Source organism: Platalea leucorodia (genome assembly GCF_965183815.1).
Source record: "Platalea leucorodia genome assembly, chromosome: 2".
NCBI lineage: Eukaryota > Metazoa > Chordata > Aves > Pelecaniformes > Threskiornithidae > Platalea > Platalea leucorodia.
In genome coordinates, this window is record NC_138824.1 from 17,629,448 (window position 1) to 17,653,862 (window position 24,415).

Here is a 24,415-nt window from a genome sequence, read left to right on the forward strand (position 1 = left end):
ATGAGACATTCAGATGTTCCATTAAGGCTTCTCCTGTGAATGACCACAAACAGGACTGCTATGAAGCCTTGGATCCTCCAGATTTCTTCCCATCAGACTATTCTTTGCTCTTCTGCATTTGGTAGAAATTAAAGTGGGAATTGAATGACAGAAATTTTTCCCTCTTTGTGAGTAAAAGATTATTTCCACTTAAAAAAAGCTAATATTGATGCATAGAGAATTCAGAAATTGGGAGGTTTTTAAAGATCATCTTAAAGCCCTTGTTCATACAAATATGCTGTACAGCTAACAACATAATTCAATGATTTACAGCTCCGTCACCTTTTCCAGTTGTTCCACACGTTCGTTCACATCAGCAAGCATCCATGTATCTTCACCTCGTAGATGTTTTAGCAGCTTGCGCCTCTGCTCCTTTTCATAACTAATTTTGGCCTATGACAAACAGAGAAGAAAAATAACTAGGCAGAGTTCAGTAGCATTTACTTACAGACGCACCTGCGTAAGCCACACTGACACAACCATACACAATGTTGAGAACTGTGCTTGAGAACTTTTCCTTTTAGAGGACTGCAATAAAAATACTTTTGGATTATACGTTAAAGGGGAAATTCAGCTAAAACGTATTATGCACCCTCCTTCCTCAAGCTACAGTTTTGCAGCTCCTCTAGCACTGATTTCATCCTATCATCCTAAGTAAGAGTGACATGAAGACATTCAACTTCCATTCTTCATTCTGAGAAGTCTTCTGTTCTTACAACCTTCATGAACCGCATATGATATGATATAGTGGACTTCTGATTTTCTATTACAAAAAATTCTCTGGGCAATTACTCCATTGCAAAGCGCAGCTCACTATCTGTTAGCTTGAGAAGTTAGCAAGCCCATCTTAGTGCACATTCAACTTGGAAAACATCTCAGCCACGTGCAAAACTTGGAACTGCAGAAGTCCATGCTCTCAAGGACTATACAATTATATAAGGATTAGCATTTGGGGCTGCAGAACGTTCTTCCCTTTCTAGTTATGGAGATAAAACTAGAAATACTAATACTTCTGAAAACATAATAATCACTGCAGGCAGTTTCAATTCATGAAAAGGATTTTTATAAAACACATCAATAAAATAACAACCTTTTCAGCCTCTGAAGTTCCCTCTATTACTTTCAGCAGAAACATGACTTTCACAAACAAGTTTACTTAAATATAACTTGCCATTAGAAAACTCTTTATCCCAAAGCGTAATATATCACCACACTTGATTAAACAGGAGGATAGTTATTTTATATTATTACAACCCTAATTTTGCGTGAGATAAGTCTTGCAAGTTTGAGCTTGCTTTTGGGTTTTTGTTAAATAACTAAAGTCAAAGCAAAAACTAAAGGTGGAGTTTGGTTTTCATCCTGAAACATCAAGTTTTACCAGAAAGTATTTTCAATCACAAACCAAGAGATTACATACAAGTTTAAAAAAACCCAATAATTTAAAAAAAAAAAAAAAAATCTCAGGAAATTAGACAACCAGTTGAAATCTTCCATGCTGGTCAACTGTTAGTTCTCTGTAACAAACTCTAGACACAAGCCTGTGCACTGCGCAAGACAGGAACCTCCCTACCACGGGCCAGTTTCTCTTTTTTGATACAGCCAAGAAGGAAATCTGCAGCTTTTGTACTGATAGAAAACAAGACTTACAGGAGGATGACCGGTACACCATAAGGGTTCACTGAACAGAAATACATGCTAAAAAACAATATTAAGAGTTAAAAAAAAAAAAAAGCTAACTCATAAGGTAGGAGTGCTGCTGTATTTTTGAACATTGTCATTAGCAATATTGAAAGCAGCACAAAGAACAACAGGAAAAAAAAAAAAAAAAAAAACCACCACAACAAAAAAACTACACATCTGTGCCCAAACAAAGCATCCTTTTAAACCTGTATCATCTACTTTCTTAGAAGCCCAGGTGATAAACTTCCTAATGCACTTAAATGCAAGCAAAGCAAGGCTGCTACCCAGACTTCTTAATTTTAAAAGAAGGGACTTTGCAAAACAACAACAACAAAAAATAGTTTAAGTCACCTCAAATAAAGAAGCCAAGACTGGGAAGTCCATCTCTAGAATGAAGCTGACAGGCTACAAGGGTGAATGCTACATCTTAAAATTCAGCAGGCAGAAATAAAGAAAGAATGAGTTAAGAGCACATTGAAACATTTATTCTGATATCAAAACAGTTTTCCATTTTATAAATGAACAAAAGAATGAAAGAATAAGCAGGACTATAATTCAGCAATAGTGAAATAGTTGTTAAGCGTAACATAGGGTCTCCAAAACCACCCAGGACTCCAAAAAACGCAGGTATGTTTCCTGCTACCTCTCCACGATCCAGAGAGCTCACTGGCTAACCCTGCCCACCCTACGAAACCTATCCATCTGGGACAACACCACTGAAAGTTCACGCGGAAATCACTGACTGATATTTTCTGTTCTAGTCCATAGAGACGACGATGGCCCTTCTGTCTTAAAAATATATTCATCTGACTAAAATAAAGTAACTAAGCATGCCACGTTAACGGACAAGTGAAGGGTAATAACCTCAGCTATGCAACTCACAAAACGTCTACAAGCCACACACACACACAAAACTTAAGCTTATAATTGGACAGAGATGAAACAGCAGAGATAAAGGGAATTTGAATATAGTTCTAGATGGGAAAAACACAACAAAACCAGACCAAACTTGTTTGCTCCACAAGTAAACACGAGACATGTTGCCAGGATTTAGACTGGGAAAAGCACAGGCTTTCTGCATGCTCCATTTCACTTTTGGTTTAGAAAAGACCTGCAGCTGGAGTCAACAGTTCCCTTCCACCCCTTCAGCAGCTCTTGGGCATATAAATCTATAAAAACCTCAAATAAAGGCCAATCAAGATCAGCTTGTCAACATGTCTTAATTTAATATGCTCTTTGCCTGTCTAGGAAGATTTACTCTCTTATGCTTCTCTATAATAACAGGTATATTTTAAATAAAATTACTATTTCCTTCATGTTACCAAAGTTACAAATATATATTTCATAAAATGAAGTTAACATTATAAAGGAGCTTTTATACTTTTTATTAGATCTAAGAATAAACAGAAAAAAAACCAGACAAGTATTTAGGTAATTAAGATACACAATCCTAACAAAAGAGGTGGATCATCATTTTGGCTGAAGTATACAAATACATATTCAGAACACAGAATGACTAGAAATCATTCATCTTCAAACTGCAGACTGTTGTCTCCTGAATACTAAATGAAACAGGACTGGGCAAGATGAATCTGTAGTGGCAATACCACCAGACTGTTAAAAAGAGAGAGACAGATAGAAAAGCATCAGGCTAAAATTTGTTTCTTCTTAGACAAAGATACAAAATACAGAAGATTCTTAACATATATCCATATGTAAAAGAAAAAAAGAGAAAGCTGCCTAGAGATTTAAAAATATGAAAGAAGTTGTATTTTCACCTAAATTATCATTTTAACACAAGACTAGAAAGTTAGCAGCGATACCCTCTGATCCTTTCTATCTCTAAAAAATATCTAGCTCCCTCTACCATCAAATTACAGTATTCATTTTTATTCTTGGTGAATGGTTTCCCTCACACCCCACACCCCCCCAATTATTTCAAGTCAGGGGGAGGAGGAAAATCTGTCTGCACTACCTTATTAACTTCAAACCTTACCTTTCTATTCTACTTGTCTTTTATAATGATTCAGGGCTTACTAGCATCTAACTAGTTTTTCTTTCTTTTCTACATTTTATAATTAAGTCCCCTGTCAGACTTATCGTTCTATGCTATGAAGGCCAACTCTAATAGTTTCACATCTCTCAATCCACATTAGTTCAAGCATTTAATTCACATTAAGGTTCATTTATACTTTATGATACCATAAAAATATCCAACAATTTATCCTTTCCCCTTTACAGATGAGTACTTAATATTAGGTACATTTTAGGTCACCACTGAAATATTTTTATGGTTTTCGTCCATAAATAAAGGATGCTACATTTCTGAAATACCTCTATTTCAAAGTAATGCATTAATTATGCAAATGGCATGCTACACACAAACACAGAGGACCACTACAAACAACAACCTGTCAAGAAGGGCAAGCATCATGCTACGTTATGTACCTCTGCGACACCCTAATAAAGTTGCCCACAGTCTCCTTTGCAACAAGTATGAGGTGAAGTATAATGCTGCCAAAGCACTCTGAAAGGTCTGTTGGTAAGGTGCTATAAAAACAATAATTATTCTACAGCACTATGTTAGCAACGTTTGCCAAAGTGAACAGAGCCAAACTTTGTAGTCTTTACCACAAGCAGGCCAAAAGGTCTTGGATTTCACAGCCCCATCTGAATGAGGAAGGAAACGAAGATCAGGGAAAGTGCTTTCTGGTTTTCATTAGGCAGGTCATTAAGGCCAGCCTGCGTGGTTGCTGACAACAGTATCTGCTAAATGAAGAATAAAACTTGCTCCAAACAGCCTGTAATACACTGCAGACACAAACACCAAAAGCTGTAAAAATGACACCATGCCACCCCAGGAAGAAGCAGAAAAGATCAAAGACACTGCCAATGGCCAAGGTCTAGGTCACACAATAAATGGGGGTTGTTACATGACAGTCCCCCAAAGATGTCCAGAAGCGGACGTGCCTCACCTAGGGATGGAGGCTAAAACACTCCCTTCCCCAGCCCACAGAAACACTGACCAACCCTCTTTCCTGACCCCAACTCTATGTACCATTTCAGCTCTCACCCAGGCCAGAGAAAATTTTCCATATCACTACAGAGACCATGTAATTTCCTATCTTTAACTGTGGTCAACCTCTAGCTCTTCAGATTACAATCATCATCATTCAAAAGCCAACTTCTCCATCCAAAAGAAGAAAAATTCTTCTCATTGCTTTTTGGAGAAAAAAAAAAAAAAAAAAAAAAAAGGGAAACACCACAGCACAACACCAGATCAATACAGCCAGACAAAAACCTCCAACACAGAGTAGCAGATAAGCTGCTCTAATGGCTACCTGCCACTGAAGGGCAGGGCTCCATTCCCGTACCTCTCCTCTCTGCACAGGACTATCCCTGCACTCTGGCCTCGCGGGACTTCAAGGACTACCCTGACACAAAACGAATCCCACCAAGAGAGGGGTGCAGCTTCCTGCAGATCAAGCTTCCAAGCTGGTCCTCTGGAAAGGTCATCAAAGCTACCAGCTTAAGCACAAGGAATGAGGAAAATAAAATGTGCACCTGGGGGAGGAAGGGAACAGGAGGAAGAAGTGTGGAAAAACTCCTTTTGGCAACAGCTTTCTGCTAGATAAATTCAAGACGTAACAACTCGCTCAGTCCTTCAGACATTAACATAAGGCACCCAAAATCTAAACAATGAGCTTCTATTTCTAATGTCAGGACCACCTCCCATCCTACCAGACAATCCATTCCACTCATTTACCAGTTCCGATATTCAGCTATCAGAAAGGCTGCTGTGGCATGTATTACCCTCCCAGCTTCCATCACCCCAAAGCTCAGGGAACCTGAACATACCCTTCCTTGCAGTTCTGATGCTCTTATACCAATTCTCTACCTGAATAACACACTTATTTTCCTGAATGCTTAGACTGTTTTTTCTACCCTCAATATTCCAATTATTGTTACATTCACGAAGCTTTCCCAAGGAGGACAGCAGTGGAAACACAAGAAAGGGCTTAGCTTCCACCCCAGCTTGCCAAATCACAACTGAGCGAGAGTGCTGCCTGTACCCCTACCTCCCCCAGACATGGCTGTGCCAGCTGGAAATGTCACTGCTCTCTGTCATTTTCACCTGCCAAAAGACACAGAAGACAGGTCACTGAAATGACCATCACTTAAATCATTTAAGCTTCTTGTGATCAATAATCATCACAGAACAGTCACACATGCAATCCAAAGAGCAGACTGCAGGAGATGTCAACCTTCAGCCAGACACATTTGGGAGGCAGTAACTGGTTCTGCTGGCACAGCTGCAGACACAACAGCTAAACAGATGCAGGATGGTAGCTACGACTGCTAGGAAACTGTAGGCAAATACTTCGTGTTAATGTAGGACCTCTCCACACCTGTGGCAGAGCAAGCTCTGGAGGAAGGACTTACAGAATATAAAAATGAAGACGTGTCCTCATCACTTGCCTTCTAGAATGACCTGTCTGTTAAATCAAAGATGTTGCTTGCAAAAATGCATACAGAGGTACTTTGTCAAAAGTCTGAAAACCTTTTGTGAAAAGGCACTATTAATTTCTCAGTGCTATTACTCTCCTAATATCACTCAAAGATTTAAATGAGTATAGTAATACTGACATACTTATTTCCTTTGACAGAGAGAGTCAGGGATGAACACTTCATAAAGGATTTAAAAGGGAAAGAACAAAAAGGACGAGCTTAGTATTACAGCACAGAAGCAACTTCCAACAAATAACAGCTCTATAACCCCAACAGTGATATGTTTTGCTATTAATTTCTGTCTAAGGAGAAAGTCCTGTAATTTTCCACTGAAAACTGAAGTGTAAAATACTGCCAAAGCATTCCATCACCTCGGTAAATACTAATCACTGCAACAACCCAATGGTTAGGCTTTTATGAGGAAATACCTGACCAAACTTCACCGGGAAAACCCGCTGACTTCACATCTTGTTTAGAGCTCAAATACAGTGAACTCAGTGATACTGTTACACATTGGGTTTTTTTAATTTTTAGGTTGTATTTTCAAAGAAAATAAATCAAAAAAAATGTAAAACAAAAATAAAGATAGAGGTCTAAGTCAAAAGTATCAAACAAGATGTTTCCAAAAATAACAGCTTGCACATCTCATATTAATTTTTTCAGAAACCTAAATAAGTAAAACTAAACACACAATTTCTTGTTTGTGCAACGAACCTGTTTCAAGGTATCATTTTATTTACATTGTTTCAAGAACATATCTTAGATGTTTGAAATACTGAGTGAAGTCTTATTTACCTACACTCAACTTTTTTTTTTAAATCAATACGTACTGCTACCAAGAGAAACTTGTAATCTGTCAGTAATCCTTAACAATTAAAAGACAGGATTTTCTGCACAAGGAATGGTCATGTCATATCACGTCACCCTCAGAGACCAAAGAGTGAAAGTCCATGAAAAAACCCAAGTAACAGAAGAGCAACCCTGAAGTACAGAAATGCCTTGTCATAGCACAGATGCAAGAATAATTCAAAACTGAATTATTGCTACTTTTTACCAAAAAAAAAAAAACAAACCACATTCATGCCTAGGAAAAGTACACATCTCTGCACTTACCAAAACACCCATCAGATTATTTTCTCATTCTAAACTTGCAAACTAAAACAGTAGTGTCATGAACTATCACACTCATCAAAACAAGATGCTATTTCTGGAGCTTAATAACAATTTGCATGTCAACACTTAATTATTTGATTACTGATCATTATCATAAACATCCCCAGCTGCTAGGTTTTACCAACACAGTTGGGAGGACAGACTACACAAATAAAAGAATACGTTTCCAAAATTTAAAAGAGAAATCTCAGTCACTGAGTTGGGTGATATTTTGGTTCTTCAAAAGAAGTGCAAGTTCATAACTGGCAAAAAACATGACACAGTGAATAAATTTTTAAAAATATCAACAAGAAGCAACTTCTTCTGTTCAGCTTCTTTTAAAAGTAAAAAAAACCATTCTATCTCTATAACTGTTTCAAAATCTACTATATATTTAATCTCTTGATTTTTGTGGATACGGAATCTGCAAGAGTAAGCTAATCCCAGATTCCTCTACTGAGCTCGGTGATTTGAGGAGCATTACTTCTGAAGAGATAGTGAAGGTTCTCTCAGACTCCTCATTGTCCTAACTATCGAGAACCAGAGTTAAAGAGCTCCCTTTTATCTTAGCCCCAACTACATATTCTATAGAACAGAAGACAGACTAATAATTTCAAATATTTTATAACTAAAAGCTCCTTAAGGTGAGTTGGTTGAACATCTCATCTTTCCAGAAACAGAACCGCTGAAGTACAGTCATTTCTGCAAACTTCTCAGATTATCAGAAGCAAAGACCTACACAGCTTCCCAAGCGTCCTTCCCAAAGCAAAAAGCAGGAGCTTCCAAGATTGCAACGAGCAAATAACTGTCTCAACTATGTTAGCCACATGTGAAATATCCCTGCGCATCTTTTTTTGCCTTTGCAAGCAAGACAGTCAAAATGCACTGAGATAAAGGCTTGTAGTAGTTTTCTCCCAATTCTGTTCCACCACTATAGCACCAAGCAGTCTAACCTTAATCAAAGTAACCTATGTAAAGCACAGAAAGTCAATACACTTAAGACATTAATCTGCTCTCACTTACTGATATTATCAATAATATACATACTTTAATGAACAGATGAACATCTTTAGGAGTTCATAAACTTCAGAAATACTTCATTTTCTTCAAATGAGGACTGGTTTTCCTTCCCCCAGTAAGAAGAAGGGAAGTAAAAAAACCCTACCAACTAATTTGCCATTTGCAACTTTTTTCCTGCATAAAACTTCAGACAGAGTACCCCCCAAGGGGAGGTTGTTTTTTTTAATTTGTCTGATTTCTGCTTTCTTCTTTTTCTGAATGGACAGAGGAAGAGAAAGATTTTCATGCCCACTCATGACAAAACTTGTTTTTAACTTAATTCAAAAGAGAGTTTATTAAGAAAAGTTCAAAACATAAAAACAAAAATAGAGTTCAAACATAGCTAAGTACTGACTACTGCTAGATGCGTGATACTTAATAGGGACAACATCAATTACTTAAGCTAAATATAGAAGATTAACCACTTTATCAAATGCTGGTTTAAGTGGTACTATGTCACCGCATGTCTGAAGTACTAGTACATATGACTTATATATCTATATTCTTATATATATATATATATATAAATCTACAGCCTTTGCAAGTTACAGTGTCTCTCAAATTCAAGGAAGACAGAAATGTTATTCTGTCAGCAAAAAAGGTGGCAGCAAGTCAGTTCCATTTCTGAAAAGCAGACAGCAGAGTACTGACATGGCAACTACGACATCCTCATGCTTCCATGTTACAAAATGCTATATGATTTTGCACAGAAATAACAAGAGTAGCTACACGAGAAGTCTTAAAAATGTTGCCATTTTACATATCTTAATGTTAAGTTACTCAGTCCAGAAATGGGAAAAATAAACATGCTGTGAGTTTTAAAAAAAAAAAAAAAGTTTCATTCCTAAATTTCTCTATCAGCCAAGATAGGGATAAAGGAAACTACATAGCCTCCTTTGTCCCACATCAACTTAAACAGGATAAAATGCTTATTGTACATTTTTGCTAACACATTCTAAAACTCTGGTACAGAAAGGGGGTGGGGAGGAAACTACCAACCTTCAACATGTCCTCTCTCCTTACTTCAACTTTTAGTTCTTACTGCAAGGAAAAAGAAATAGTTCAAGGACATACATATGATGATCATTGCACAAGCAACAGCAATGAAAAATATCTGATCATTAAAGTACATTTCAGTGCTACCCAATGCACACAAAGGAATCCCTGAAAGTCATGGAATCTGACTTTGCTTTAGGTTGCTCGGAAGTGGAAAGGCAACACCATGGAAAAATAACACAGACTCTAGAATGTGCACTTTCAGTAAGAAGCCGGAAAGTCACATTGCAAATGTTTCTCAATGGCCATATAGGGACCAAGCACCTCTAATGGTTAAATCCTGTAGAAAACCATGACATTGTCTCAAGACCCCTTCCTACACTCCACAAAAAATGGGACTTGTAAAACCATAGTGCCTAGTATTTCACAAATTATACTCCATCCTGCTTTCCTGTATTGAATCTCTCAGCACTCTGTCATTCTCAGAACCGAGAATCTAAGCTAGTACCCCACTGAAAAATGCCCGGTAACGTCCAGGGAAGCTGATGAAAGTGGGTAAGCCCAAAGTGAGACATCGCCAAAATATTCCTGTATCCTCCAGCAATTTGAGGCTCAGCAGCTTTCAATCAATAACTTTCAGCATGTATCTTTGCTTTTAGGCTATTCTTGTCTGGATAGAAGTGAAGTGTCAGAATTTGCAACATGCTATACAAGATGCACTACAAGTTCTCTGTGCATCATCTGAAAGTTCATTTCTTTTGTCTGCTCTGAGCTGGCTACTTGTAAATCCCTTAATATGACCTAGTTCTTGTGTTGAAAGAAAGAGCAGACCGCAATTCTCTATTCCCTTCTCCATATCACTTATGATTTTATAGAACACTCTCATATTAACTTTTTTTCAGCCTATTTTTCCCCCATCTCAAAACCTTTAGTCTCCTTGGACAGTCTGTACCAAGATCATCTCTGACACCTTTCTTCCCACCTTCTCCAAGGCTGTTCAGTTCTCCTTGAGATGCTGGGACCAGGACTGCATACGCTATTTCATATTATACAGAAATCAGTAATATGTCTCTGTAACCATTTCCTTTGTTCCTTTCCCAGTAACTTCTAACACTTGATCAGCTTTTGTCTGAGCAATGATATAGCTTCTTTATAGAGCTATTTACTCCCCAGTTGTTAGTCTTGAGTCAAAAAGTCAACTCTGAGCCCACTGTTGTACACAGAAAATTAGGGTTGCCTTCCTCCAGAAAATTAGGGCTGTGCATTTCGTTTTATTTAGTATTGCACAAAAGTTGCAGATATGTTTTTAAGATTTCCATCTAGGAGTAATTTGTAGTCATGGCATTTAAAAAACATGCCGAACAATAAAATGATGGGCTGTTTCCTGCTCAAATCAAAGAAAAAAAAAAAAAAAATCACAAAATTCAACACAGATCCTGTATACATTACTGTTGTAATACAGCACATCTTATTGATAAAGAAAAAATACGAGATTTAGTTTCATTCTAAAACCTCCAAACTTGTTTTTCTAATATTCTTCAAGAAGGCTGATGAGCAACATCTAAACCTACAAGAACACATTAACACTGGCCTATGAAGCTACATTACCATCAAAGACCTCTTGAGACGTATCCTAAGTCAGAAGCATAGCCCCTACACTCAAGATACCATGCTTTCTAGTACCAACTCACACTCTGCCAAAACCAACCTTCGTCCCTTTTTCCCCCACATCCCTGTATGAATAAGTGCTTTCATCCCCGACTTCAACCTTTTCTCTACGAGAGTAGCTTTGGCACATTACTGTAGCATTTTTCCAACAGTACCGCAACTAAACCTCCTTTCTCAGCTTTCCTGCCCCCCTGAATTGAGACTTACCTAAACATGAGGAGAGGTTAAATACAAATTCATTACCTTTCCACAGATTGCAGCATATTTAATACCACAATCCAGTTGCTATAAAAGCATCATAAAGGTGTTTAATGCTACATCTCTCACTTCAACAGTATTTGAGAGATATGAACAAAAGAAGTAAAAAACTTCCACAGATGTTTCCAAAGAATAAGTTATACCAAAATTTTTAAGCTACATCTTCACAGGACACTTTTTATTTCATGTTAAGGTGCTGATGCAAGTAGAAGCTAATAAGAAAGTAGGAAAATTATTATTTGAACTACTGCAACAATGCCTGACTCTGTAAAAGGCTTTTACAAAAGGTAGCCATTTATCAATGTTTTTTACCTAGGCTAGCAGCCTGTCACAAGTGGGGTGCCCTAGGATCAATACTGGACATCCCACTGCTCAACATCTTCATAAATGATCTGGATGATGGGACTGAAAGCACCCTCACCAAGTTTGCCGATGATACCAAAATGGGTGGTGAGGCGGACACGTCAGAAGGGTGAGACATCTTACGGAGACACTTGGACAGGCTGGAAGAGCAGGCCAGCAAGAACTGTATGAAGTTTAACAAAAACAAGTGCAAGGTCCTGCACCAGGGACAGAATAACCCAAGAGCCCGGTACAGGCTAGGATCTGTGTGGCTGAGGAGCAGCCTTGCTGGCTGGGGGTCCTGGTGGACCAGCAGCTGCACGGGGGCCAGCAGTGCGCCGCTGCAGCAACAAAGGCAAATCGGATCCTGGGCTGCATCTGCAGGGGCATCACTAGCAGAGACGGAGATGTGATCGTCCCGCTCTACTCAGCGCTTGTCAGGCTGCTCCTGGAGTACTGTGTCCAGTGCTGGCCCCCACAATTCAAGAAAGATGCAGGCAAACTGGAAAGGGTCCAAAGGGGGGCCAGGAAGATGATCAAAGGGCTGGAGAACCTGCCCTATGAGGAAAGGCTGAAGGAGTTAGGTCTTTTCTCCCTAGAGACGTCTAAAGGGGGACCACATCACAGTATTCCAGTACTTAAAGGGTGCCTGCAAAGAGGACAGAGGCTCTCTCTTCACAAGGAGCCCCACGGAGAGGACGAGGGGCAAGAGGCACAATTTGCACCAGGAGAGGTTTCATCTTGACATAAGAAATTTTTTACAGTGAGAACAATCAGCCACTGCAACAACCTCCCCAGGGACGTGCTGGAGTCCCCATCACTGGAGGTTTTCAAGACACGACTGGACAGGGCACTAGATAATCTCATCCGGGCTTCCTCTCCCGCAAAAGGTTGGACCAGCTGATCTTTCAAGGTCCTTCCAACCTGGGCTGTTCTATGATTCTGAAAGTGTGGCACTGCCCCAGATATCTTGCTGTACAAGTGGCACCAACTGAGAAGAGGTAAAGTAGGATAACGGTGTCCTACATAAGTTTCACTTTCTTCCAGTTAAGAGTATTTTCTGAACATCCAAGAGGTTGAACTGAGCAAAGGAACACTCTTAAACATATACAGCAGTTCAAGCAGAGCAAAAGACATCTTAACAACAAACTTTTGCAGGATAGTACGATTCACTATTAATAAGTTAAAGGAATTTCCCTTCAACTGCTTGCCAAAAAGGGGGAAGCACACAGTGCAGAATCATCCCACACTTGTGAAGTCACTGAAGGGATCTTCTATTGCCTAGAAACAGTTCCACAACTGTGCAAGAGAGACACCCACACAATATATTACCTGAAATCCTCTCTCTGTCTTCCTGCTTTGCCTTAAGAAAAGACATCATTACTGTGTAAGCCTCAGGCTATTCAGGCCATTTTCCCATTACTTTTTTCCTGAAAATATCTTTGCCCAGTAAGATTCAGTTGCTGTTTATTTGGCCTTCCTTCTCTCAAAAGCCCATCATCACAACCTCATACTTCTTCCACACCCTGTCCTCCTCTTACACTGTTCTTTCCATACAGTTATCCCCCATTCCTTAAACTTCAAAACAAGTCATATCATCTAATTGATGTGCCATTTACTATCTTATCTTTCACTCTACCTATGAGTTACAACAAGAATCAGCAGCTTACTGCACAAATACCAAACACGGCATATAGGCAGACTTTGAATAAAATGCATCAGGATTAGCACACGTCTCCGAGTCACAGCAACTCTACCAAAGCATCCACGAGTGGGAGCCTCCTAGTTCTTGCCTAACACTACAGCAAGATATAACCAAGCAAGTAACACCAAAACAGGCTGTCCCACTTCTGCTCCAGTTATTACTACTCCATGACCAGAGTGTTGTAATGGATGTATACTGACTCTTTAGGAAAGACAAGCTGGGAAGGCAAGGAGGAGTTGCCTTTTATGTCTCACTTAAGGAAAGCCTGAGAGCTGGGACAGTTTAGCCTAGAGAAGGCCAGGGAGTGGGGTGGTGTCATCTTATCAATGTGTACAAATATCTGAAGACAGGGTGTAAAGAAGACCGACCCTAGCTCTTTCCAAAGGTGTAAGGACAGAAACACGTAATAAGTGAAATACCAAGCGGATCAATACCACCACAAGTGGCAAAACACGTGAACTCAGGTGGCTGTCACTCACTAAGTTCCCGGTTGCTTTCTGCCACTCCCGGTACCGCGGCCCAGCTCCCCTGGGGGCAGAAGGGGCTCTCCCCAGGGCGTCCCCCTCCTCCAGCTGCCGCTGGCGGCCCTGCGGGCGGGAGGCCGCGGCCAGGGCGGCCTCAGGAGCGCACCGACCCGCGCAAGACGAGGCCTCCCCAGCACCCGGCCTGACGGAGAGAGGGAGGGAGGGAGGGAGTGAGGGAGGGAGGAAGGGGGCTAACCGGCCCCCGGGGAAAGGCCGGGCCGGGCCGGGCCGGGCCGGACACCCCACCTCCGCCAGCACCGCCTCCCGCTGCCGCTGCCGCTCTTCCCTGCGCGCCGCCAGGCTCCGCTCGCTCTCAAACCCGGACGCCATCGCCAGGCCCCACCGGAAATCAACCGCCGCGCAGCGGCCGTGCAGCAACCCCGCCGTACTGCGAGTCCGGCAGACTGTCGTAAACGGCGTCCTGGGCAACGGCGAGCGGGACGGGGGGGATGGGGACTGTCGTAAACCGCCGCTCCCTAGAGCGAGCGTGGCCGCCTCCCGGCGGCGGGGGAGGCGGCGGGGCCCTGCTCCCCCCGGAGGCCGGCTCTCGGCCCCGCCGGGCTCGCCGGTGCCCCGCCGTAACGCTCTCAGGCTCACGGCAGAGTTTCCCCAACATCTCTCGTAGCTTCAGAGTTAAAGGCAGCTTGCGGGAGGCGTCCCGCGGCCTCGCGGGGGAAGGTCACGGCAGATACCGTGTCGCGGCAAAGCCGCTCGGCGGGCGCCGGCGCTGCCTGGCTGACAGGACCACGAAGTCCCGGGGTGGGGATGCTGACCTCCAGGCTCACCCCTCGCGCTGGGCCGAAATCGCCCCGCGCGGGCCGGGGCCCGCTCGCCTGGACCAGCGTTGATGAGGGGCGAAGACGGGGGAGGCGGCCTCACCCACGCTCGCGCGCTCCGGGGCCGCGCGGGGCTCCGCGCTGCCGCCGCGCGCCCGCCCTCCCGGCGGCCCCCCCGCCGCGCGCTGCGCCGCTCGCAGCCGGTCCGGTGCCAAGGGCCGGGCGGCGGCGGCTCGGCGCGCGCCTGGGTGCGGGCAGGGAGAGCAAAGAAATGTGTGCGTTCAAGCGGTTAGGAGTTGCAGTTGGCCAACAGCGTTTGACAGGGCTGCTGCATCGCCGGCGAAGCAAATGTCTGTCTGAGACATAATTCTTTGGAATGAGATCAGAGCATTACTCACGGGTCTGACACCAAATGTGTTCGCAATTGCCGAGGAACAACGTTATTTAGGTAACGTTCTGAAAAGTGCTTGGGTAATTTCTTAGCTACTTGCATTGGACAGTATGTTTTCAAAGTGATAACTGTAATTGAATCATCTCCATGGTAGTATTAAATGCGTAAATTGCATTTGCATCTTTGTTCAATTTATACTATGACAGTTAATAACATCTCAAGAAAAACCTGTCGTAGATCCCCACTAGGTAGAGAATGATGACTGATACAGCTTAACAGGCACTGTTCGGAAACGCAGCGGGTGAACCCCCTTTGGGGAGCGACTTACAAAGCCAACAGCTGGATACAAAAGATGTTCCAGCAGGACTGACCATTGCAATGCTTGGTCCTTAGCTATATGCAGCACTATACACTGGTTGAGAGAGGAGAAGCAAGAAAAGCGCGTATTTGGCCCAGTAAGGAAAGCCTCGCCTCTGATCACGAGGTGCTCTTCTTACCAACAAACTGTTTTCTTTCCATCCCAGTGTTTACCACTTGCTCCAGGCGGCCAGCAGAGCAGTTCAGGTGGGTGCTCCCTAATTTGCTCCATGCACAGTTAGGTGGATTGGCTTAATAGATTTAATATAAATCTAAACAGCAAATTGATAGTCTATGAGCTGACCCAACTAGTTGTGACTGAATCAGTTTAGGAAGTACTCGGAAGAGCTGCATGAGAACAGAGCACCTGGCAACTGTGGCAGAGCAAGGTTAGCGACAGCTGTGGGCAGTTTTGTCCTCCAGGACGGGAGCGAGAGCAGGGAATGTGTGTTCTACGGCAGGAAGTTACAGACGAAGAAGAGGAGTCAAAGCAGCCTGTGAGCTTTTGCAGTATTTGGTGTTATTCTTGATATCTGTGACCCTCCACCATCATTAATAAGGTGGTACTGTAAATTTTCATTTAAAAACACATTTCTAATACTCCTGCTTTTAGGACAGAAACCATGATGCAAATACACTCTAGAATCTCAAAAACTGAAGAACAATGAAAACTAGAAAGCTATTTTATAAATATGATCATTCTGCTATTGGGGTTTTTGAGAGTTAACTTTAATTTTGCGGTCAGCAGTTCAGGAAAAGATGACATAATTTTATCTTATTTCCTCTTCTCATCCAAGAAAAGGTAGCAGGCAAAAACGAAAGTTTAGTCTTATTTTTTTTCAAGATATTCAAGATATTTCAAGCATGTGAGAGCTCCTCATATGCTCAGAAATCTCCAGTGAGCCTAGAGCGCAAGTCCTTGGTACACTGCTTTTAACGGTCAGCTGGGCAGCTCTCTTCAGTCGTCTCATTCTCAGTGCCAAAATTAAACAAGCTAATAAACCAATAATGCTTCGGAGATACTGATCTTTGCTGAACTCCTACAGGGAGGTGCTGACCTTGCAGAGTGAATTATTATTTCCCATTCGATGGCACATTTTACACTTTCTCTGAAAGGAGCTGGTGACTCTCCAACTGACCTGTGTTATAAACCTCCATCCTGCTAGCCTTCACTGCTTGCATTCAGCACTCTGATATTTTATTTTTATATGAAAACGGTTGAAAAAAATCCTCTCCACTCAGTGTGATCCTGTGCGGTTTTCTTTAAGTGAAAGGCTATGTTTCACTAGGGAAAAGGTGTTCTTTACTTTGAGAATATGAAACTTTTTTCCCACAGGGCAGCTGAGGTGAGTTTCTTACCTCAATTTTAACAACACGTTCTGAGGTGTTCCTACTAAAGAAGCATAATATCCAGTAGGGTGCTGGGGAGGGGACAGCGAGGGGGTACACCCAAGTCAAAATGTACTTAATTTCAGTTAATTCTCATTCTGTTCATTTTTAAAACCACCTGGGTTTCAATTGCCATTGGGACTGCTGAGCAGTCATTTACATTTGATTCTGAGGGATCACTTAGACTGGGATGGGAATTTTCAATGACTTGTCTAAGAAATAAAAATGTTGGTCCCTGGAGAAATTGCAGAGGAAAAAAAACCCAAAGAATGACACAATTATAGGGAAAAGCATATTTCTTTCATAGAAATTCCATTATGTTTCCTCAGGAGAAAATTAAAGCAACTCTGTCTAAACTCAGTGCTATAAAATGATAGAACACCTTGCCCAGAAATCAATGCAGTAGAAATGCCTGGGTTATTAGTTGCTCGTGCGTGAATTGTGCAGTGAGGGCCTGGATTGGAAAACCAGACAACTTTCTACTGTCCATCAAAAAGAGTGCTCCTGGCAGCAATAAAAGAGCCCCCGTGACACTGAGGGTCCTGACAGCCTGCCTTGGAAATGAGAGCTCAGCTTGCAATGAAAATGAGCGAGGAGGCTGCGGTGGATCGAAGAATGATTCACCCATTGTTCCATATTCAATAGCAAATCGTGTGTTGTCTGCCCCTGAGTGATACTTATTTGGTTCATTTGCTCAGCTACTTTGAGAACAAGTGATCTCTTCAGCTGTAGTTCGGCAGACCAGGGGAATGGGGTTTAGAAACATCCATTTCCCTCTCCCCACCCCAGATTCATGACTGTAATAATGAGAATCGTTCATCTGGGAAGTCCTGTAGTGACAACTACTACTAATAAATGTTTTTTGAGGAAGCTGTTACACACGTGAAATGATAACTCCTTCAGTTCTTGTGAGGCTTTTACATGTTTGGTTTTTTCCTTGAAGAAGCTGAAAACAAAGACAGTTATCAGACAGGAAGCTCACCACAGTGATAACACCCGTCCTGTCCTTGCTTTACTGAGTCTGGTAACACACCTTTTTAGAACCTGTTTGAGAGAAATGGGTAAGTCTTTTCTGGTGCCTGCTCAACTTGAAGAAGTTCAGAGGTGCACATGTCAGGGAGCTTCAAATCAGCTGCTTCCAAAATGAGACACAAATACTGACTCAGATCACCTGGCTGGGGCAGGAATTAAAACCCTGGGGCTTTAGTTTATCTGTCCTTATGCATCAGACCAATGCAATAATAAATCAAACAATCTTAGGCAGAGCTTCAATGCAGCGCAACGGGTTGGGTTTGTTTTTAAAGTGAGATTAAAGCATATTTTTGCTTTTTAAAGGTATGTCAGTTCCAGAAGCCAGGTTGTAGCCTAGTCCTGCAGACAGTTGTATCAGCCCGGTGGTTACAAGAGCAGCAGTACCTTAAGCTGATGTTGCAGCCATTGTACAGAGAAACCACAGCCTTTGGCTGCTCCAGAGACCTTGGGGCTGTCTTTTCCCTTTTCTCCTGCGGAGCTGTTGCTCAGTCCCACTCACACGCACGTGGGCAGCACCCAGCAAACTAAAGGAAGCTGCCGCAACACTCCCAGCTGGACTCCATGTGTAGAGTTTTGTTGGAGAGTCTCCTCCTTTCATTGCAATAGAGAATCAAAAACCACACGGGGATGGGAGCATGTCTTTCTCTAATCAGATGGTGAACAGTCACAGAAAAAAATTGTTGAGACCAGCGAGGTCTTGCTCCGTGGAAAGGGCTCCAAGGCACTACAGCACTGTAATGATAATTGTAAAGAGAATTTGACTGCCTCAAAGAGTGTCCATAATTGTCTCTTTTGGCAGCAACTTGAACAATTTACTTCTCTCCAATTTTCACCCCACAATTCCTGAAATTGCTTTTCATTTTTCTTTATTTTACAGCACTGTGTTAAGAGGGAAGGGTAATTTCATATCCAATTCTTGTCTCAGCCCTTGACCCAGAAATAGCTGTAAATACTGTCTGAGTAATGTGCCTGACATCCCAAGCCACCGTCTTTGTCACTGTTCTTGACAGCAAACCCTCTAAGGAGGGTAACACTACCAGCTTGTCTTGCCGCTCACCTCATTTTCAAGCACAAATGCCCCTCCAGGCCCCTGTTACTGCAAACACACAGGCAACACCAAGCAAGCATATCTTCAAGCATATGTCACGGTGTAGGATACCACCGAGTCAGAAAAGAGACCATACAGTGGAAGGACCTTGGATTTCTTTTAATGTGTGCTTTGGCTTCTTCTGTCCTAGGAGTTTCAGAGTGGGAAAGACCAAACATCATCTATTTCGTAGTCAAGATCCACTTGATATTTTTCTGTGATGTGGTTTCAAGCTCTCACATTGACTGTCAGAAGCATCTGCTGACATGGCCAGAGATACACACATCCCTGCAGGGTACCCTGCCTGGACGGTGGATTCAGAAAGGGATTGGTTACACAGGAATAATGCCTTATTATAACGCCTTTATGCCTTATAAAGCCAAGCACATATTAGACAGGGTAGCTGGGTGAGAAGTGATTTCTGCCCCTGTATTTTCCCCTGCCTGTTCCCCGAGGAGCCTGCCTAGCATGCCGGCCTGGCCAAGTGATTGACTCAACTGAGAGGATTATTTGGGAAGAGCAGACGTGAGGCAAGAGCCCTGGCCATCCTAACACCACTCCTACGAGGGATCCTGGTGTGATAAATGTACCTGGGGCCTGCAAGCTGGCTCCATGTCTCTCAGGTTTTGTAACATAAGATGAGAGAGAACAGGAATAGTACCACAGATTGCCAGACTTTCTGTTTATTTAATCTGTGAGACATCAACAGAAAGAGGCAGACTAATCACAGTAATTCCTCTAACTCAAAGCATATAGATATGCCAAATCTTCACGATCAGCATTGCTTCATTAAAAGGAACCGGTACAAATGTGTTTCACTGCAGATCACCTTCTCATTTACATCCTTGCCACATACAGCCTGACACCCAAGAAACGTGCACGATAAATAAACATGCTTTTTTTATTACCTTCTTAATAGCACTGCCTCAGAAAGAAAGGTTAGAGATCTTTTACAGTAAAAACAAGAAACAAAACTCAAGCCCATATTCAAAAATGTGCCTCCCATATGCTGACACAGGAACCATTCATGCGAGGAAAGGTTCAGCTTTAATGAATGGCGTGGTAAATCACTACTTTCACTGAGCATGTTTGCAATGCAGAATAAGGTGGTATGGGCTAGAGGTATCTTAGTATGCATTTCAGTCTCTTTTCATTTAATTTTAATTGAATACAGGCAATGTGATGCTCTGACTCCCTTAGAAACTTTGTTTCTTTGTCTGATGCTTAAGTTAATCTAGATGAGAAGACCTTGTTGCTTTGTGAGGAAGCAGAGGGGACAGTACAGTAAGAGAAGTTTTCCTCTGGTCTGTGTAACCATGAAACCCAGTCGAGCCCAGGGGCAGGACTCCTGCATCCCTCTCCGATCTTAGGTACCACCAAAAGTGCTGGCTGCACGTAGCCAGAAGCAGTAGCCATTTGCTTTCTGACAGGAGCCTCACACGGTGACCAGGCTTCCTCTGGCCTCCACTGTGGAGCCTTGAAATAGGCACTGCCTTTAGGCCCACATGCACTGTTAAAAGCTGCAGGTGGCAGCCCTGTCTTGCCAGTGCCATAGAAGGTCTTAAACCAAACCACCTGCCAGAACCAGATGCCTTTTAATGCCCCATCGGAGGTGCTCTCTGCAAATCCCAGTTCACACAGGCCAGAGTAGAGAGCTCTGATGCTAAAGGAGAGTGAAATTCATTTCTTTTTAATTTAAAAATATACTAGACTGGTTGGAGGACTCAAAAATATTTCTTATGCTCTGAATATGGATGCGAGTTCCCAGTGTCTTTGCAGTAATTTAACTTCAAGGCAATTTGAGAGGAAGCAATCTGAAGGAAGATGGGGAACCAAACAATTGGGCCAGATGAAATATATTCTCTCAGTCTGGTGGCCTGGTGAGAGGCAGTGATGAACTCTAAATAAAACATCCTCTGATCCTTCCTCAGAATATGCGATGCAGCGTGAGGGGAGTGAGATGTGAAGTGAGTACATGCAACAGAAATCATTAGAGTAGCAATAAAAAAATGAGGTAGGAAGCATTCCTCAAAGGAACCATGCTCTCTTGAAGGGCATAACCCTTCAAGGGCATAACCCTTCAAGAAAAGGGTCATGCTAGAAACTGGTTCTTACTGTAAATTAAAAACAGCATCAGGCTAGTTACCAGACAGGCTATTTACTAAAGGGCTTTATGTCCAAGTTTCCCAGCCTGAGATCCCTAAAAAGCATCTATTTTTCAGGAACCAAAAATTGCTCTCTGAAAATTCATGTAGACTTAAAGCTTAATCATTAAATTCTATGAGTAATTCCTTTAAGCTCTGTGGAAGTCAGGTCTTTGGTCATGCTCCTCCTCTGTGGATACCGAAGACAGAGAGAGAGTTCAAGGACTCATGCAAAAAGTGAGCAGCATTTGGCCAGGGTTGAGGCTTGTGAGTAATCCACACCCCGGAGGAGTGCAGACCTGATGATGAGATGGCCTCTTCTTTGGGACTCGAGGGTTCACATCTCTCAGAATTCCTTCACATGCAGCCCTCCCCAGGATGGCCAATATCCTTTCAAAAACCAGCAGGTGTTTAAAAAAGAGCCATAAAAGGAGGTGGTTAGAAGTACAAAAATGCAGATATGCGAAAGATTGCATAATGTCCTGCAGTGAGGAGCAAGTAGTCTGAGAACAGTATTTGAATGGGAAATATAAAGTATCAGGATTTTCAAGGGGCTCGGGCATGGCATTACTTGTGAGTCAAGGGATTATTTCACTATTGGTGTATTAGGAAATCTGATGTGGGTGAGGGTTTGGAGGCTGTGAGGCCAGAGAGAGGAAATGTGTACATTAATGAACATGAAAAGATGGACAGCACACACAAACAAGGCCTCAGAAAGGGAGGTTGTGCACAGAAGATTGATTTGGAAAAGAAGAAAAAGGGAAAGAAAACCAGCAGATTTGTGTTGCTAGATTTAGAGAGAACAAAAGAATGCATCGAGTCTATATACTGTGCAAATCACTTTTGGAAACTAAGCAAGAGGCAAGGAGAAAAAAAGAACAATCAATCTCTTCTCTGTTTCTCATCCTTGCCATCTTTATCTAGAAGAATAAGGCAGTCTGAAAAGCTGGGGAGCTTTGAAAATGGAAAACGGAAAGCAGGATTTGCCTTCCAATAGCAGGAGTGCAGGATTCACTGTAATTGTTCTAACAGAGCTTTAGATATTGTCAGATTGCAACTGGAATGATTGCTGAGGAGAGCTGCAGGATACTGTAAAGGACTCTGCCGCCCTGAGATGAATGCTTTAGCAGTTCCTTGGTTGCAAGTTTATACTTTGAACTCATCCAAGGGTATGAGAAGTCCGACATCAAGGACTGATGTGTGTTTGAGCAGTGGAATGTGATGAGAAATGTGCTTCTCCATCTTCTGCTCTGCACAAGGCATCAAAGATGAACAAGCTGAGGAGACGGGATGGCTCAGCAACAGAATATGAGCTTTTTTTAATGTTAATAATTTCTAAACTCTGTCTAGACCTTGGAATCACTATTTCAGTTTTGATCTAGATTCTGAACAAGTCATCACATGAAGAAGCACAAAATCATTTGTATATTTCATATATATATGTTATTAAAATATATATTTCACACTAATTTATTCTACCGTCTTATGCTTTGGCTCAGTAGTTTTCCTTTTAATTTAAATTTCAGTAGGATGATAAGACAAAGACATAGTTAAGAATAAATACGTTTATATCATTGATTGTTGTGACAGAAGATTGATTTTATTTTTTAGATAAAGGGCATTGTTTTACAACAAAGGTAAAAGATTGCCATCATGTTAGAATGATAATACAGAGCATTTCTGCATTGGAAGGAGAAATCTAATTACTAATATTGCAACGACACATCTCACATTATTTGCTTGTGAACTGGAAATTTCTTGCCTTTGCTTTTGTAAAATCAACGGAAAAACTACTGCTGTCATTGGGGTTGCTGTTTTGTAATGGTAAAGCATAGGCATAGCCGGCTTAGGGGGGAAAGTTTCGTGTCAGAGAGCTGTCTCTGCATCCCTGATCCAGTCAGTGCCCCGATGTACCTCCATGAAGCTGCCGATATGGAGGGGCTGCCCGCAGGGAGGTCCTGATGCCCTCAGGCCTAGGAGAACTCCACTCCTCTCCCATGCTACATCAGAGCTGGCGCCTCCAGCCCTGCTGGCTAAGCCACCTTCCCCAGAGCCTGATCCAGAGCTCGCACAAGTCAAGGCAACTCTCCGTCAGTTCCCAGGAGGCTTTAGATAAAGCCCTAAAATAAAATGGTTAGACCACCTTATTTACTGGAAGCGAAGGGAAGAAGTAACAGACAGGACAAGAAATCCCACTGGATTGTCTCTAGCTTCCTCCTTGTGTTATCCTCGGCTCTTCAAAGCCACAGCTATGGTTGACAGGAAAAATGTCTAGTTTTGAGAGTCAACTCACACAATACCAGATATTTGATATTATGACAGAGTCACAGGTTAGACTAATTTAAACAAGGCTACCTGTAAAATAACTTAAAATCATTGCAAAGTTTCTAATAATTTTACAGTATTTACACCCCAGTAATGGCTTGCTGCAAGTGCAGAAGTACAACAGGGATACTGCAACCTTAAACCCCCTCTTCCTTTGAACAAATAAAAAACAAATGATGTTTTGTGAAAGGTCTTAGTCTTCCTTGCAGCCCATGATTTTACTTATGACTCTTATCCCTGGTTACGTTAGCTCAGGTATGTACTAACCACAGCAACCCACCTGCATGCAAAAACTTCCTATTAAAATCATAGCAAACAACAAATGCAGGGCTTCAGTGACCAAATGCATTGACACGAATGACTACAATCTGTGCAACTCGCTGGAGTAAGAGAACTGGGGTTTAGATGACCCATACAGAAATTACATTGATATTTCACTGTAGCTCAGACATCATCTAGCCTAGTTAGGCCCACACGTTCATACTACTCACATACAGGTTGGGTAGGCTGGTGAATCAAGATGACCACAGGGCAAGTTGCTTATTTCACAGTTCAAAACTAGGCTTTTCTTTCCCCCCAATTTCAGCCCAGAAAGGAGTAACACTGATGCAAGGGTGGCTCTTACCTTGGGAACAGTGGGCTCCGTCTCCACCAGAACTTCAAAGCCATCAGTAAAACCTTTCGGAGTCTTATTTACCTCTTGCACCAAGCACAGAGAGTGCACACGTGAGCGCCAGGCCGAGCAGCACAGCACCCTGAGCTGATGCCTGCTGCCCCCGCACAGGAGCCCTTAGCGGCGGGAGGTCCCTGCCAGCTATAAAGCACGAGAGCTGCTTCTGCACGACTGGGTGCATCAGAGCTCTGAAAGTTGAGTAGAGTGCTCTCCCCCTTTACTGGGAAAGCAAGTGAGATAGGGGCATCTTCTCAGTGTAAGAGCAGCTCCTGAGAAGGTGTGAAGGAAGAAGCTCAAGGAGAGTGGTAC

The 24,415-nt window shown here is 42.3% G+C and overlaps 1 protein-coding gene across 3 annotated transcripts in view; it reads right to left on the minus strand.

Annotated features, from left to right (window-relative positions):
* Positions 1-14,306, minus strand: part of CWF19L2 (CWF19 like cell cycle control factor 2) — an 85,167-nt gene extending 70,861 nt beyond the window's left edge. The window contains exons 1-3 of one of the 3 annotated variants that reach the window (XM_082333461.1): positions 14,179-14,263; positions 9,439-9,480; positions 322-432 (exon numbers count right to left, since the gene is read on the minus strand). In XM_082333461.1, the coding sequence (XP_082189587.1) occupies positions 322-432; positions 9,439-9,447 (120 nt within the window). In that variant the 5' untranslated portion in view covers positions 9,448-9,480; positions 14,179-14,263. Of the gene's footprint in view, positions 1-321; positions 433-9,438; positions 9,481-13,887; positions 13,968-14,178 lie in introns of those variants that run through there. The other 2 variants (XM_082333460.1, XM_082333462.1) reach the window with 2 other exon arrangements.
* Positions 14,307-24,415: the final 10,109 nt, after the last annotated feature.